This window comes from Haliotis rufescens, unplaced genomic scaffold (genome assembly GCF_023055435.1).
Source record: "Haliotis rufescens isolate VD_foot unplaced genomic scaffold, xgHalRufe1.0.p SCAF_1, whole genome shotgun sequence".
In the NCBI taxonomy this organism is placed as follows: domain Eukaryota; kingdom Metazoa; phylum Mollusca; class Gastropoda; order Lepetellida; family Haliotidae; genus Haliotis; species Haliotis rufescens.
Window position 1 is genome coordinate 6,802,977 of NW_025963779.1, and position 16,219 is coordinate 6,819,195.

Sequence of the window (16,219 nt, forward strand, 5' to 3'; positions counted from 1 at the left end):
GTATATGTATAACCACGAAGAACCATTAAACAACCAGATATAACGACTGTAAACAAGACCGTTAAGGATGTGATAACCATACGACAAGTACTGCATCCTGAATGGAAAACAGCCTATCTCTACACAGTTTGACGTGGTACAGGATGTAGACATTTGCCACTACAGTGAAACCCATTCGAAAGTCCTGCTGGCAAACCGAGCTTCATTATCGGCTCGAATCTCTGATTCATCCCAAGGCCGTCGATCCAGTCAACTAAGATACGTATACTACAGCGAGGTGTGGTTTCAATACGGTGATCTTAGTGCCAGGGCCGCCATAAGTCTCAGAGTGAATATGGTTTAACGCCGCTTTTAGCAATATTACAGCAATATCACGGCGGGGGACACCGGAAATGGGCTTCACACATTGTACCCATGTCGGGAATAAAACCCGGGTCTTTGGCGTGACGAGCGAACGCTTTAGCCAATAGGCTACCCGACCGCCCCATATATAAGTCTCAGACGTTAACAGTCACCATATGGTGCTAAGATTGTACCGCTGCGATAAACAAATGAATTTCCTTATCATTTCCTTATCTGAGTACAACCAGGGCCGTTTCAAAGTTGGATCCATACTTGTCGTAACATACGACACGGGAAGTAGACACCAGTTGAAGCTTCCAGCGTCCAATATTGTTAAGTGTGGTGATCTTTGAGACGACCCCTAGTCACGACTGATAACCTCAGTAATCTTCAGGTTGAGAACAGAATGGAACTACGTAAGTCCTTTAAGCCCTGACACATTTTCATTCGCCGAGACTGTAAATACACTTGATGCCTGTGTATCTTCAATGCAATACCCGTGGAAATTCTTTTGTCATTATCGTAGCCAAAAACCAGGACCCGAGTAATCAATTTATAGTATTCCCTGACTTGTTTAAATATTATTCACTTGTTTTGAGACGACCCACGCCTATATTCATGAACTCTACATTCTTCAGGCACATATATATACACGTATGAATAATTAAGCCTTTTTTACAGCGAATTCATTGTAACACACTTTCTTCAGTCGCAAGATTGAAAATGCCCGCCAAACGTCTTTATTCAAGTGTCCTCGTGACCTTGGTGTTTATTGGACAATGCCTATCACGTGACCAGTTGAGACTTCTGAGTTACACCAAGCTCGCGTCCTATCCTGACCCCGCCCACCTGGCTCCAGTGTACAGGCTGCATGGGGGAGCGGCTGCAGCAGGTGCCTACGATGCGGATGGCCATGTACTTTATGTTATAGGTACAGTTTATTTACTCGTGTATAACAACATTTTAATAGTTATCACACTATCACAATCTCAAGTTTTCTTCTGCCCATGAGACGTTGTGTATTCTTAGTTCTGGTGTTGTAATATATACTGAACCAAATTAAAAACTTCACAATCCTAAAATTGTAACATTTTGACCAGTTATCATTGTGGGCCCTTATTGTGTATTTAAACAGTAATGGCCACATATTGTCTTCGGAACACCCGTTTTTGTGCAGGTGAATCGATCAAAATCATGTGCAGGGTACTATAGTGGCAAAAGTGGTTTTTCACGTGCAACTGGTCACGTGGCCATAATACCGCACGTGTTTTCAGCCTAACAAAAGTCTTTACGCCATTTGTCATGCCACGCCTTTCAAAAGTGCAACGTGAACGTGCCATCGGCATGTTGCAGACGGGAACGTCCGTAGCTGAAGTCGCAAGGACGATGGGTTGTAGTCGACGGACTGTTTATGATTTACAGACGCGTCTACAGCAAACGGGTACCACCGCTGATCGCCCTCGGCCAGGTCGACCACGTGTGACGTCACATGCAGAAGATCGTCAGATTGTCTTACGTCACCTCCGTAACCGATTTTTGACGGCTACATCAACCAGAAATGAACTGTTTAGGGGTAGACTGAGTGCGCAAATTGTTCGAAACTGTCTGAGAACTGCTCACCTTCAAGCACGACGGCCATACTGCGGGCCGATTCTGACTCAATTACACGTCAACGTCAATTGTGGGCACAGCGACACTTACGATGGACTCAGAGGAATTGGAATCAAGTCGTCTTCTGTGATGAATCCCGATTTAATCTTCGATTTGCTGATGGTAGGGCGAGGGTGTGGAGGCGCCATCATGAACGTTACGCCCAGTGTTGTGTACAGGAAGTTGACAGATTTCGAGGCGGAAGTGTCATGGCTGCTGCTGCTTACCGCGACCAGGTACTGGCACCAGAACTTCTGCCTTTTATGGCAGCAAATGGACCCGGTTTGATCTTCCAACACGACAATACCAGACCACACCTAGCAATTGTGACAAGGAATGTCCTTCAGAATGCGGGAGTCAACGTCATGTGTGTGTGTGTGTGTGTGTGTGTGTGTGTGGTATAGACGTTGTATAGACTTTGTATAGCCGTTGTATTATCGTTGTATTGACGTTGCATAGACGTGGTATTGACGCAGTCAGCAGATCGAAGATTCACATAATGCCCAATAGAATCCCAGATTATTGTTTGTTTGTTGTTTAACGCCTCACTCAGGAATATTCCAGCTGTATGACAGCGGTCTGTAAATAATCGAGTCTGGACCAGACAATCCAGTGATTGACACCATGAGCATCGATCCACACAATTGGGACACGATACTTCTGCCATATCGTGGTGAGAACAGCATATCTTTCGTGAAAAGGTTCTAAATAATGTGCGTTTATTTGCATCCGTTATATTCAGGAAGAATAAGAGACTTTGTATCTCCGCTTTCCATCTTCATATCGGGGGTGGTGGGGTAGCAAAGTGGCTAAAGTGTTCGCTCGTCACGCCGAAGGCCCGGTGTTGATTCCCAACATGGGTACATTGTGTGAAGCCCATTTGTGGTGACCCCGCTGTGAAATTGCTGGAATATTGCCAAAAGCGGCGTAAAGCCATACTCGCTCGCTCACTCACTCACCCCATCTTGATTCCTTGCACTAAACGCGTATTCTGAACGTAGGGGACGTGTCACCTGTTGTCCACGTCCTTGACCTGTCTGACCCCGGATCCCCACACCTGCTTGTCGACCACCTGTTCACGCCGACACAAGGTCAACCACGTGGGGTGGATGTGTGTGGTGGGGAATTGGCTATTGTCATGGCGTCATCATCCGATGTTTATGAGGGTCATGTGATGTTCTATAAGACCTACAGTCAGGATGTGAAGAAGTTGTGGTACCTCAGGACAGTGCCTGGTGAGTAGAGATTCTCTCCTGCTAAAACAACAAATAGTGGCCTAGAGCAACAATCTTTATTCGGTGCGAGGATGCTTCCTTACACCGCAGTCAATCTTCATTTATCCAACATAACACATGTTCAGTATCACTTCAAGTCTCCGGGACCATCAGAGTTATATCACGTTCTTCAGGAGATAAGAGGCTATAACGAATATAACGAATAGAAATATATTCTGCATAGACCATTACGTCACAAATTATATTTTAGAGAGGAAATCGATTTTTAAATTCACCATGGAGACATTCAAAGTCAATGCACCTGCGATTAGAGCAATTATAGATAAGATAGATAGATAGATAGATAGGTAGGTAGATAGATAGATAGATAGATAGCGGAGAAATCTGCATAAGGTAATTATAGTTACTTTTGCAGGGCAAAAGAAAGTATACACCCATGTTTGATAGTGGCTACAAAATAAACAAACAAGAAATGGTTATTTGATTGTGGTGTAGATTTTAGCGTTACCAGTACCAGTCATCCAAGACGCAGACAGTTGCATTTCACAAATCTTAGATGATCAAACGCCTTTGTCCTCCAGTCGGGTCCTCTCCATCCCATGTGCTGTATTCGAGAGACTGCAAGACATTGGTTGTCACAAATGAAGGAGTCCCTGGAAAGGATGCGTCCAACAAGTTTGTGGATCCCGAGGGATCAGTGACCATCCTGAGAAAGGACAGAACGGACACATGGTCAGAACAAACTAGTGACTTCAAGAAGTTCAACGGGAGGTTGGTAAGGCTGGCCGTACATTTATGAATATAATAATAGGATAACAACACCTTCCTTAATTATTAAAATGACGTAATTGTGAATGATATTATTAATACTTAATTCGAAAATGTCTCTTTATAAGACCGGCATTCAAATGCAACTATACGTTGGCAATCGTCATCGTGTTATCATTCTGAAAACGATTCATATTAATGTCCGCCATTTCCGGACAAGGTATAGCCCTGTAATATAAGTTATAGCAGGATCACTCGGGGTACATGGGGTTTTATGCGACCCGTGTTAGGTTTTATACCAGGAGCGGAGGCGGAGGCGAGTGGTGTAACATATAAAACCCGCTGTGCCCCGAGTGATCCTGCTACAACGAATTTATCTTACCGACATGTTTTAATATGACACTGTAAAAGAATCAACATTTTAAATTTATAGGCAACAGCTATTCGATTAAGCTGTTAGCTCGCGATATGTCACGTGACTTTCATTGACTCGGTAAAAAGCGTTTTTGCTTTGAAGTGGGGTATAAGGTATTTATTCTCCCTCTCAGAAATCCACGTGCTGCCTGACTTGCTCGTGGTGGGGTATAAGATATTTATAACCCCGCTGAGAAATTTATTCCCGTCCAAGACGGGATACATAGTATTTATCAAGATCACGTGGACCAATCAGATCTCAGTGACAGCTGGTAATGGTGCAGTCTTGGTTCTTGTCATCTGACATCATTGTGCGATTACGACTTCTTCAACAGCGTTTGTTCAAGCCATCATCCTCTGTATGTACCGGGTCCTAATATTTTACAAGGACATATGAGTAAAGGTACATGCTCAAACGTCTAATCGGAAATCATACCAACTAAAAAGTGGCGTGGACGATTATAACCATGAGTAGTTGCAAATCTATACGAAGCATCATGAATGGCACTCTGTAGGTATCACAGGTAAGACTAAATTCTGAAAACAACCTTTGAAACTCGTTGACATTGTTCGGCCTAAAACAGAGGTCATGTTTCTCGGACGTCAGTTATTTATATTTCCAGATGAATAAAAAAGAAATATGGTTCCCCGTGTCACATGAAGCATTTCTCTGTTATCCACAAAATAAAATGCTTGACAAATGCCTTTGATTAAAGGGCCGAGATATTCTTGGTGACAAATAAATTTAAAGTATTCCTCCTGCATCACTTTCGTTTTCAATAAAACATGTAGTCCAGCCGCCCTCCTCACTTTCGAGAAAAATATGGCCGAGAACCTTTTTTTCATGTAGCCTCACACAGTACAAGATGTTGTTTGAGAAGTCTTTGCCCTATTACAGTAATCATGTCATTGTATTGAGTTGGTTATCAGTCTAGAAAGACATTATTGAGTTTTGGGGGTTTATCTCATTGGCTAAGAGACAAATGAGACAATCACAACCAAAAATGTCTGCTGTCACTTTCAAAACGTAATCCAAATAATTATTAATATGAATGTCGCGGAACGCAGCATTATTTATGAAACATACTACGAGTGGGCGTTGTTTAACGTACAATAAAACACTGCAGGGAGAATAAACATTGAGGGGCGCAGCCCAGATTGGTTTATCTCTCTGCAGTGTTTTATTGTACGCTAAACAACCACCACGATTCGTTTATTTCTTATATGAGATATCAATATTATGTACAGCCTATTTAAGGATGTTAATAAAATGTACAAGCTTTAATAATATTTCGTATTCAAATAATGATGACTTCCTGAATAGAATCAGACCTCGGCAATGTCGATCAAGTCCATTTTATGTGCAGGGTGCTAATTTGGTCTTCCACGCATATTCTCACAATATTCACGTCGAAAATCTGTTTCCTCTTCTCCCAATACCGATTGTCATAACTCTCCCACTTTTGGATGCTATCGTCCGACCATAACGTTTATCTGCGTGGGCCAGCTACATCTACGGGGAACAGCTCACTAGACTCTTCCCACTCAAATGTAACATCGTCCAATTTACAACGTTATCAAGTTGCGAGTGCTCGAATCTCCAGAAATGGCGTCATGATAGAACAATGTTTTATCGTGAAATAAATCACGCTTCATTCTTCATAACATTTTGTCAAACTGAGTGAGTGAGTTAATATTTAAAGTCACATCGGCACTATTTCAGCTATATCGTGACTTGAACAAGTTATGCATTTATATTATATATAAACACATGTCGTCGAAGGACAGTACAGCAACTAGCAATATATCACAGATTATAATTGTAAAACAAGTTTTAGAACAATAAAATGATCAGTTTATGACAGACGACACATTATAAAAACAGGCTAGAGATCACCAACAACTAAAGTTCGACCACCACACCCCGGACCATGGGGACTTACAGTACCTTTGCTCCCTGCATGGACCCCAGCAGGATTTACGTCATCCCTTCAGGTGTTGGCGATTATTGGGAAATTTAGCCGAAATATAAAAGAACACACATTCTACGATTAAAACTATGATAAGAATAACGTACTTTGAATGGTATGGACTTACTATACCCTCTCAAGGTGACAATACTTTTACAATACTTTAACACCGTCAAGTGCACAGCCAAAAACAATCTCAGTTCTCAATTAAATACTACCAATTTAAGAAACAGCTATGTACATCAAAATTTAGTAATTTGTTCAATTTCTTTTAAAAAGCCAATATTTAAATGATAACTAACATTAAATAGATCCTTAAGAGATGATGATTTGAAATAGTTATCCCTTGTGATGGCAAAATCAGTAGTCAAGCAGGGCCAACTGAACTGCTGGGCCAAAGAAAATATAAACCAATGTTTTTAGATGGCTAACAATGAAACAAAGAAGAAATGGTTATTTGATACGGGTCCTACCTTAAGTTTGCAGTGTTTCGGCAGTAGAGTATATTTGCTAGCCTCAAAACCGGTCACCGAAATTGATCCGTTCACGCTAAAAATAGCCCTCCATGATGTAATTTCGAGCCCACGTCAACGATTATAAATAATGTTTATCGATTATAATTAAATAAATTATGGCAAATTTACGAGTTTCGATAATAAGTGCAACAGTTATAACTAATTTTATTCATTTAATTAAATAAATTTTGACAAGTTTGTTGACTCGACCGACAGGCGAATCTACTGTGATATAGTAGGGGGTTATTCCTCGATCAATTCAATTTTTTTATTATGTACTTTTTTGGTTTTTTTCCTGTTGCTATTTATAATCTATAAAGTGAACCATTAACCTGTTTTTTTGTGAGGCATCCTATTCATATTCTCTTATTCGTCTGAGCAAAGTTGTCAAAATCTTTAACATTTTTAACTTTCCCGAAATAAGAAACTTTCAACCCAAAAAGATATTCAAAAAGAAAAGATTGAATAGACATTGGTCTATTTAGTCCGTGAAAATATTACAGTGACACTGTGATACCAATATACACAGCTGCCAAGCCAATAGAGAAGCTGCCATTAATGGTCACCACGCACTATATTCGCTAAACTGTTTACCTCATAAACAAGAAACAATTTTGCGACGTACTTTGATGTTTTACATTCAACATGCCCTAATACATTCACGAAGCTGTTTTGCAATACACAATGAAACATCCTCCTTGTTTTGTTCATGTTCCCAGATCTGATATTCGCCACCCCTCTGCGTGTGTCAATACAACAACCTCTGCAGCCAACTCCAGTCTGTCGCAGGATCTACAACCGTCCTACTCTTCCATCTCGCCCGATGGCCACACCGTGTTCGTGTCCCTGCAGGTACAGTCAGAAACTGGCACCGGTAGGTCTGTTCTTAAAGAAATGGCCGAGATAGAGAACCACCCCCCCCCCCCCCCCCCCCCACACACACACACACACACCCTCACACACCCCCACCCCCACACCCCATCGAAACCCCATTCACTTTGAAAAGAATTAAGCTTCCGTATATATTTCCATAAAACAGTCACCGCTTAAATCGAACTCTGTATTAATTTGCCTGTTGAAAGGGGTCCCTTATCTGACTGGCAGTTTTCAACCGATTTCTTGATGCCATCGTTCTGACTAATCTGTCCTGGGCTGAAGTTGTTGCTCTTTGGCGTCCAGAGCGGCGTGGATCATCGACGTTATGTGTTTGTTGGTCTCGGGCCCACAATCTGCTGGTGACAGACTGAGAAACATGCAGCGTTTTTATTTGACTTTTTTTTATTTGAACTTTAGTGCAGCAGTCTTAGTATGTGCTTTCAGCAGCATGAGGAATAATAGCCTGCCTAAATAGTTCATTTCATCGAGTCCCATGAAGATCCGGGGTAGAATAGGTCTTCAGCAACCCATGCTTGTCGTAATAGGCGACTATGCTTGTCGTAAAAGGCGACTAACGGGATCGGGTGGTCAGGCTCGCTGACTTGGTTAATGCATGTCATCGATTCCAATTGCGTGGATCGATGTTCATGATGTAAATTACTGGATTGTCTGGTCCAGACTCGATTATTTACAGACCGCCGTCATATAGCTGGAAATTTGCTGAGTGCGGCGTAAAACAACAAACCAATAAAGGCTTGTCCCGTTGTTTACTGAACTCTGCTCCCAGAACAGGTGTGTGTAAGCTATATGCATGTCAGATAAGGAACGCTTTTTTTTTAGAAAAAACGTGTTTTCCATTCCTGGTCATTTCTTATGGCGACCTCATAAGTTCCGACCCCGTGTTATAGAATTCTGTTGTTTGTGTAGGCGACGAAATAAATATGATCTCGTGGTCAAGCGCTGTGACTTGGCTGCCTGTATGTCATCGTACCCCCAAATCGTGTATCTCCCACATGTTTTCAGCCACTGGTTAATTTGGTCCATAGTCAGGTCGCCGTGATTTAGCTGGAATACTGCTGACTGCAGCATTAAACAACAAGCGTTGTTTTTTTTATAATCTGTAACGTGCGCTCGTCTGTTTCTCGTGAGGCTCTCACAGTCAGTTATTTAAGGCCACCGTGATTTAGCTGGAATACTGCTCACTACGGCGTTGAACAACATTCACTTACCCCTCCTAATTGTGTCCATCACTTTGTATAACCTATTACAGGGCCTAGTTTAATATATACACAGGACAATAACGCCATTGCGAGGGTATCTGTGAGAGAGGGCGAGGTGACGGGCATCTACAGTCTCGGCGCCAAGAACTGGAACCAGAGTCGGTTGGATCCAAGCGACCAAGATGGAGGTAGGTATGAACATTGTGGAGCTTCTGTCTCAATACTTGTTGACCAGATGTCCTGGAACTTGGTATCAATGTCTAGCCAATTAAACAATACATTTGGCACAAAAATAATTTCTTAATAAAGTTTACACGGGTCCTGATCATAACTCTTGGTGAAATAGTCCTGATGTTACTTTTGGAAGAATATAACATATTTTACCCACCGAATCCTTAATTCAACTTGCTGCAGGTAGCTTCCATCGCCGAAATGTCAGGATGCGTGATGTCACTTCCTTTGGTGAAGTTAGGCTTGGAAATAATAAATATGCACGCTGTTCCAATGTAACCCGTGTCCCAATGTGCCCTGGTCTCGCCTACAGTTGGTATGTCTGTCTGTCTGTCTGTAAGACGTAGAGTATTCCTCGACCTGAAGGTACCCACTCTGTGACGGACCCAATCTCCCTTTGACAACCGCCTCTCTGATCTTGTTCACTGCTGACTTTGGTATAACTGTGTATTCCCCATCCTAAAGGTAACCACCGTGTGACCTATCCCATCTTCCTCTAAAAACCTCCTCTCTGTTCGTGTTGATCCTGATGACCCTGGTGTCACTGTGTAGGCCCCAACCTCGCGATGTACCCTATCTACGGCATGTACCAGCCCCGGGCGATGAAGCTGCTGCAGAGGGGGAGCAGGGCGTACCTGGTGACGGCGGACGAGGGGAGGATCAGGGAGTACAGCGTGGGGAGGCATGGCTTCTCCTGGTCCGAGGCTGCAGCTGCTTCTGTAGGATCTCTGCCAGCGGGAATACAGAACAACACACTGGCGGATATGTTGAGGCGGCCTGACAAACTCGGTAAGCACTCACCCCTTCAGCCCTGGAAGATACTCATATATCTTACACTCACACCTCGGACATGTGTGAGTGTGGTGCGAGTCGTGCGACCAAGGTATTTGGTGGGACCTTTGTTGGGGACAGAATATCTTTCTTAACTGCTGCAAGGCACACAACTCGATTTCAGGACATCCAGCCTCTCCTCACCCCACTCCCCGATTATAAAGAGGCCAGTTCCTTTAATTAGAATATATTTTGGTCTCGCTGATTTGGGTGATGCATGTCGCTGTATCCCAATTTGGTAGATCAATGTTCATGATGTCAATCTCAGGATTGTCTGGTCCAAACCCGTTTATTTACAGACCGCCTGGAATATTGCTGACAACAGCGTTAAACAACAAACAAACAAAAAATGTATATATTAGTCATATTCTTGTGCCCCTATCATTCGCTGGTCTTGTTTGTTCTGAATACAGGTCGCCTATTAATCAGTAAATGTGATGTCATCTCCCCGGGGATTCACAACATAAAGGCGTTTGGTGGGCGTGGCTTTTCCATCTGGGACACTTCCCACCTGACCCACGGGCCTGTGTATAACAGTGGGGGTGAGGTAGAGGAGGTCAATCAACTGCTGCTTGACAATGTCTTCAACACTGACGTCACTTCATCTGTAACTTCATCCCCAGAGAACATGAGAGATGCCAGTTCGAAAGATTTTGTGAGTTTCCTGTAAATGATTCATTAAATTCTTCGAATGATTAACAAACATTCTTAGTTCCAATAAAAGCAAATATAACCGAAAATATTTTGATGAGACACAAATACCTGATCGATACTTTAAAAAAATATCCAAATTGTTCAACCTCAGGATTCCAAACGAAAGTAACGCGGATTATAACGCCAATTATATTAAAGGTGTTCTTGGGGGATATGTTTTGTTAAATATAAAACGCTAACGCCAGTGGATCACCAGTTTCACAGATTCCATTGGGTGTAAAAGGCAACATAGCGGTGGAATGATATGAATGGATCACTGAAAATCAGTGATGACACCAGGTGTTCGCGGAAGGAAGCATGATCTGCCCTACGTACTGGTCATGAGCTTAGTCAGGCGTAATTTCAGGGTCCCAAACTGAGTGCTCTGGATGTAGTGGAGGACAATGGGAAGACCTACCTGGTGTTGGGGAGTCACACCATGGGGAGCCTGTACTTGTACACCGTGGACATGGGCTCGCTGACCACGGATCTCAACCACGTCTACAGGCAGGGCGGCACCAGGCAGACCATGCAGGATATGTACAGGCAGGGCACTGCTGGCGACGTCGGTATCTCGGACATCAGGTGGGGGATATATCGTGTTATCTCATGCAGTCTGTATCTGGGGACGTTCGTATCTCGGACATCAGGTGGGGGATATATCGTGTTATCTCATGTTGTCTGTATCTGGGGACGTTCGTATCTCGGACATCAGGTGGGGGATATATCGTGTTATCTCATGTTGTCTGTATCTGGCGACGTCGGTATCTCGGACATCAGGTGGGGGATATATTGTGTTATCTCATGCAGTCTGTATCTGGAGACGTTCGTGTTTTGGATACAAGGTGGGGGATATATCGTGTTATCTCATGTTGTCTGTATCTGGCGACGTCGGTATCTCGGACATCAGGTGGGGGATATATTGTGTTATCTCATGCAGTCTGTATCTGGGGACGTTCGTATCTCGGACATCAGATGGGGGAATATATATAATGTTATCTTATGCAGTGTGGTTTGTTGGGTGCTTGACAAAAGGTATAGTTGAGGACTTCATATGTCGGATAAGGGTATCGGGTGGTCAGCCTCGCTGACTTGGTTGATGCATGTCATCGTAGGACAATTCCGTAGATCGATGCTCTTGATAAGGAAGAGAATTTAGGGATGTCAACTTCTTTATTATGTATTTTATTATTATTATATATGCTCACTCCTTCATCAGGTGAATGGCGTGATCACCTGATGGAGTAAGCATATACTCCGAAACGTTGTGTTCCTGATTCACCTGATGAAGTAGTAAGCATATACTCCAAAATGTTGTGTTTCTTATAATACAGAAGTTTACATCCATAAATTCTCTTCCTTATGTGTATCACTTCTAGATGCCTTTCAAAGAGTTGATGCTCGTGATATTAATCACTGGATTGTCTTGTTCAGACTCGATTATAGCTGGACTATTGCTGAGCGCGGCTTTATACAACAAGCTTCGTCAATTTTGTTGTTGATATGTCTGGTCCTTTGGGTCAAATATCATGCTTTTTTCAGGGAGAGGCTATGAAATTTGAAAAAAAATGTTTTGTCTTGCTTGAAGAAACATTTTATACACAATTATTCCTCTTGTTCTGTTTCAGGCTGATCTCGTCCAGGCAAACCCCGGCCAACAAGACTCTAGCGGTAGTCATCAGCAATGGATCAGGCACAGTGTCAGTGTATGAGATTGAACCTTCATAGGGACACAATAAACACCTCAAGCATTTATAACTGTGTGTGGTTCTGTGCAAATGCAACCATTAACAAGAGTTTGCCACTAACGTGGCTATATCCCCCGCCCCTGTTGCAGAATTTATGACATAATTAAATCTAAACAAACCCTAACCTTTTTTAACCGAGGTGGAACTTGTCATGGAAATTGTAAAAAAAAGATGAGTTTGGAACCTAAGTCCATCTTGTTGCCATGGAAACGTAAAAAATAAATATTTCTAAAATTTCTAAATATCAAAAGGCACCAGTTCAGCATGTACCTGACAGACCTGCAAAGTTTGAGGAAACAATATTGAACGGTTTATGAGTTATGCTCCGGAAACGAAACGTGACGGACGGACGGCGGACGGAGCCCGTTTCTATATCCCCCACCAACTTCGTTGGGGATAATAAATACATATCAATATCTTAAGCTTCCAAATCATAATTAATTATTAAAGCGCCCTATGTACAACCACTGCTGCTCGGTGGTGCTGTAAAAAAGTATTATCCTGGTATATGGATCAGAGTGCACTCAACATTCATTCTCAGCTCCCTGGGCAGAATACAATCCATGCTGCCTATGAGGCAGCAGAAGGTTAGCAGTCACATTACCATCTCATCCTACCGGGTACCCAGTCACTGATGAGTGAACAGAGGCATAATGTGAACAAAGTCTCCGGCCTATGGTGACCCTAGGTTAATGCGTCAGTGTGGGGCAGTACCGAAGCCCTGGAAGCTCTCAGGGGTCAAGCTGCCAGTCACCCATCCAAGGACTCCCCACAACCAATGTTGCTTAACTTCACCTGATTTGTGGCCTTTGGATCAAGTGTGTATTGGTCCCTAGAAATACATAGGGGAATGAATCATGGATTGCTTTCCGATGTATTGACTTGTTCAGTACCCGACACTTCAGGGCAAAGTAAAATTCAAAGTTTCAAACAGGAAATGGGGGCACGGGCGGCCCAGTCGTCTAAGGCGCAGCGATTCGCTGTGCAGAGTTGCATCCCCTGGACACGCCAGAAACCTATGATTGTGGGTTCGAAATCCCGGTTCAACCCGATTATGTTTCTAGGTTTGTCAGCACCATACCCGTGCTCGTGGTTTCACTGAAGTCGTAAACGTCTGAGACCTGCATCATTTCGGGCTTTCCTCCCACATTAAGCTGACACACCATGATATAACTGGAATAATGTTAAAAGCGGCGTTAAACCCAACTCACTCACTCACTCACTCAAACAGGAAATAAACATACAGTAATTTGCATTTCAGGTTCGTCAGTATTTCTCACTATGTATTATTTGAGACCTCAAACATTAATTTAGAACTGAACAATCCCAGAGAAACTACACTTAGGTATTTGTAACAAAGTTAAATATATCTGACACTGCATCAGTCAGGATTGAGAAATATGTGCTTGATAATAATGGTTTCAAGTTTCAAAGGCATGTTATTGTGATTTGAAACCAAATACTAGTATTGATCAACCGGATCAAAGTGTTCATGGTAGAAGGCTGATCCCTGTTTTGCTGGCAAAGTGCTGATGATAATTGATGCACTAAGCTGAGTGTTTTGAGTAGTTCTCAGGTAGAATGTTTTTCCTGTTGATTAACAATACTACTGGAGACAAAACTGAATTTACAACAATTTTATTCCTCAATTTTGTACAAATATATATGTACATGTAATATATACATTCTCAGACATCATACAGCATTGAACAGAATTCATATAATTGACATTAACATGGTGACAACCAGATTTGGCAATCCGTTGTTATTGCCAGGGCTGACAACGCCATCACACAGATGTTGATGGGAAGTGTGTGTGTGTGTGTGTGTGTGTGTGTGTGTGTGTGTGTGTGTGTGTGTGTGTGTGTCTGTGTGTGTCTCTGTGTGTGTGTGTGTGTCTCTGTGTGTGTGTGTGTGTGTGTGTCTCTGTGTGTGTGTGTGTGTGTGTGTGTGTGTGTGTGTGTGTGTGTGTGCGTGTGTGTGTGTGTGCGTGTGTGTGTGTGTGTAAGCACCAAACCATGTCTAAGACCTGTGTATATGACTGTACACTATAATACACTATAATACACACCTGTGGAATGTAACAAACTCACATATATGATAAAATAGATATTTACAGCAATTAAAAATATTTATAATTTAAACATTCATTTCTTAATTAAGTATTAAATACTGTAAATCTGGAAAGTTTTGTGCCATGAAATTACTGCAAGTGTCTAACAATAGCCTGAACTGCATCTGGAGTTATTGTGACACCCTGCTCTGTTGATAAGTTTACCAAAGATCAAAGCTACTTGTGCAGGTGTTACAGTTGCTAAGTAGTAAGCAGCGTGATGAAAGGGTAGCTCTGTGTCATTCCGTGATTATCAAACTGTAGATGTGTGTGTTGTAGTAGTTGACAAGGTAGGTGGAGAAGCATGTTTATCTAAACAGTACAGATTGGCTGGTGTATGTCTGGACTACTCGGAGTATTGTCAACAACTTGACGAGATGCGGAAAATCACAACGTGTAATTAGGGAACCACAGGATATGAGGGATTGAGGAGATAAACCTACTGTGTTTAGAAATTTGATGTAGTCCCACTGCAGAGTAGATACCTCTTATTTTAATTTGGAATGGAGCACTTTAGCAGTAGGTTTTTCTCCATTCTACCATGGCGGCAACAAAACATTTTTGGCGAAAAGGCTTGAAATATTTGAAAGGGGTTTCCGTAGCAAAAAGGAAACCTCTTTTAAACCAAGCAGAATCAAGCATTAATCAATGTCATGGTATAATATTTGTTTTATCATGTACTGGCTGGTTTGATGTGTGGAAGTGTATTCAAGAAATATGCTTCCTTACGTCTTTTTTTTGTTGATCTGCAAAAGTAACTGTATCATGTAACTATTGCGAGTGTGTGTCGCTCACAGTTGTCACAGTACTTTCCTACTCGCAAAGCTTTCGAGATTTACAGTAGCATATTTATCAATTAAATAGCAGTTATTTTCCTACAACGTATCCCTACTTCGTTGCGATATGATTTGAATCTCAACCAAGATTTATGGTACAAAACAATCCATGTGAACAGCACATTGGACACATAAACAAAGAGTTACCCAAACAATATTTCCAGAAAACATTAGTTACTTAAATAAACAATTGACAACCCTGAGGCATGGCATCAGAAAATAGTACTTCATAACTAACTTCCTACCATATGAAATATCCTTGTAACAAGGCAATACTTGTGTTGATTAAAAACCAAATTTGTTAATCATTATACAACCGTATATTTTACAATGCATCTGGACATAATTCCTATGACAAGTTTCACATCTATCCATTCAACATTGGCACTGAGTTGAGGCCAGGGGAACCTGTAACGTGTAAATAATAAATTGTGTTAAGTTTCATGTCAATGTCGACCACAGACACTGAGCACTTAGTTACCAGACCATCGCGTGGTAGAGCTTGTTTGTAAACTGTCATGCAGATATTGGTCGATTGCAGTATTTACAAAGCATGTGCACCACCAACTCGGTGTCAACAGAAATTTTGCAACATTTTCCATGTTGTTAATAAAGGTGCTCACGTGATTTGATGCACTTCGCGAGGTAAGACCCGTTTTATCACAATATACATCTTGATTATAGATCAGATCGTCCTGACCAGGCGCCACCATTTTGTGTGAAGCAAACGCAAGTGATACGAGAGGTGGAATCTGATTGGTCGAAAGGAGAGGCTTA

At 42.1% G+C, this 16,219-nt stretch overlaps 1 protein-coding gene across 2 annotated transcripts; it reads left to right on the forward strand.

The window, feature by feature from the left end:
• Window positions 1-620: 620 nt before the first annotated feature.
• Window positions 621-12,500, forward strand: LOC124136693 (mesenchyme-specific cell surface glycoprotein-like). Of its 2 annotated transcripts, none has more exons than XM_046502684.2 (10): window positions 621-758; window positions 1,024-1,273; window positions 2,994-3,227; window positions 3,809-3,998; window positions 7,614-7,746; window positions 9,064-9,178; window positions 9,774-10,010; window positions 10,466-10,707; window positions 11,113-11,330; window positions 12,374-12,500. In XM_046502684.2, exons 2-10 carry the CDS (start codon window positions 1,066-1,068, stop codon window positions 12,471-12,473), a joined length of 1,677 nt encoding a protein of 558 aa, XP_046358640.2. In that variant the 5' UTR covers window positions 621-758; window positions 1,024-1,065; the 3' UTR covers window positions 12,474-12,500. The 2 variants fall into 2 exon arrangements, with proteins under 2 accessions (XP_046358640.2, XP_046358639.2); XM_046502683.2 differs by having other exon boundaries at window positions 1,052-1,273.
• The last annotated feature ends 3,719 nt before the right edge of the window (window positions 12,501-16,219 follow it).

Excerpts from the sequence above, each read along its gene's own strand:
- LOC124136693 (XM_046502683.2), top strand. Across the intron at positions 1,274-2,993 it reads CCATGTACTTTATGTTATAG|GGGACGTGTCACCTGTTGTC; the intron begins GTACAGTTTATT and ends TTCTGAACGTAG. Across the intron at positions 10,011-10,465 it reads GAGGCGGCCTGACAAACTCG|GTCGCCTATTAATCAGTAAA; the intron begins GTAAGCACTCAC and ends TTCTGAATACAG.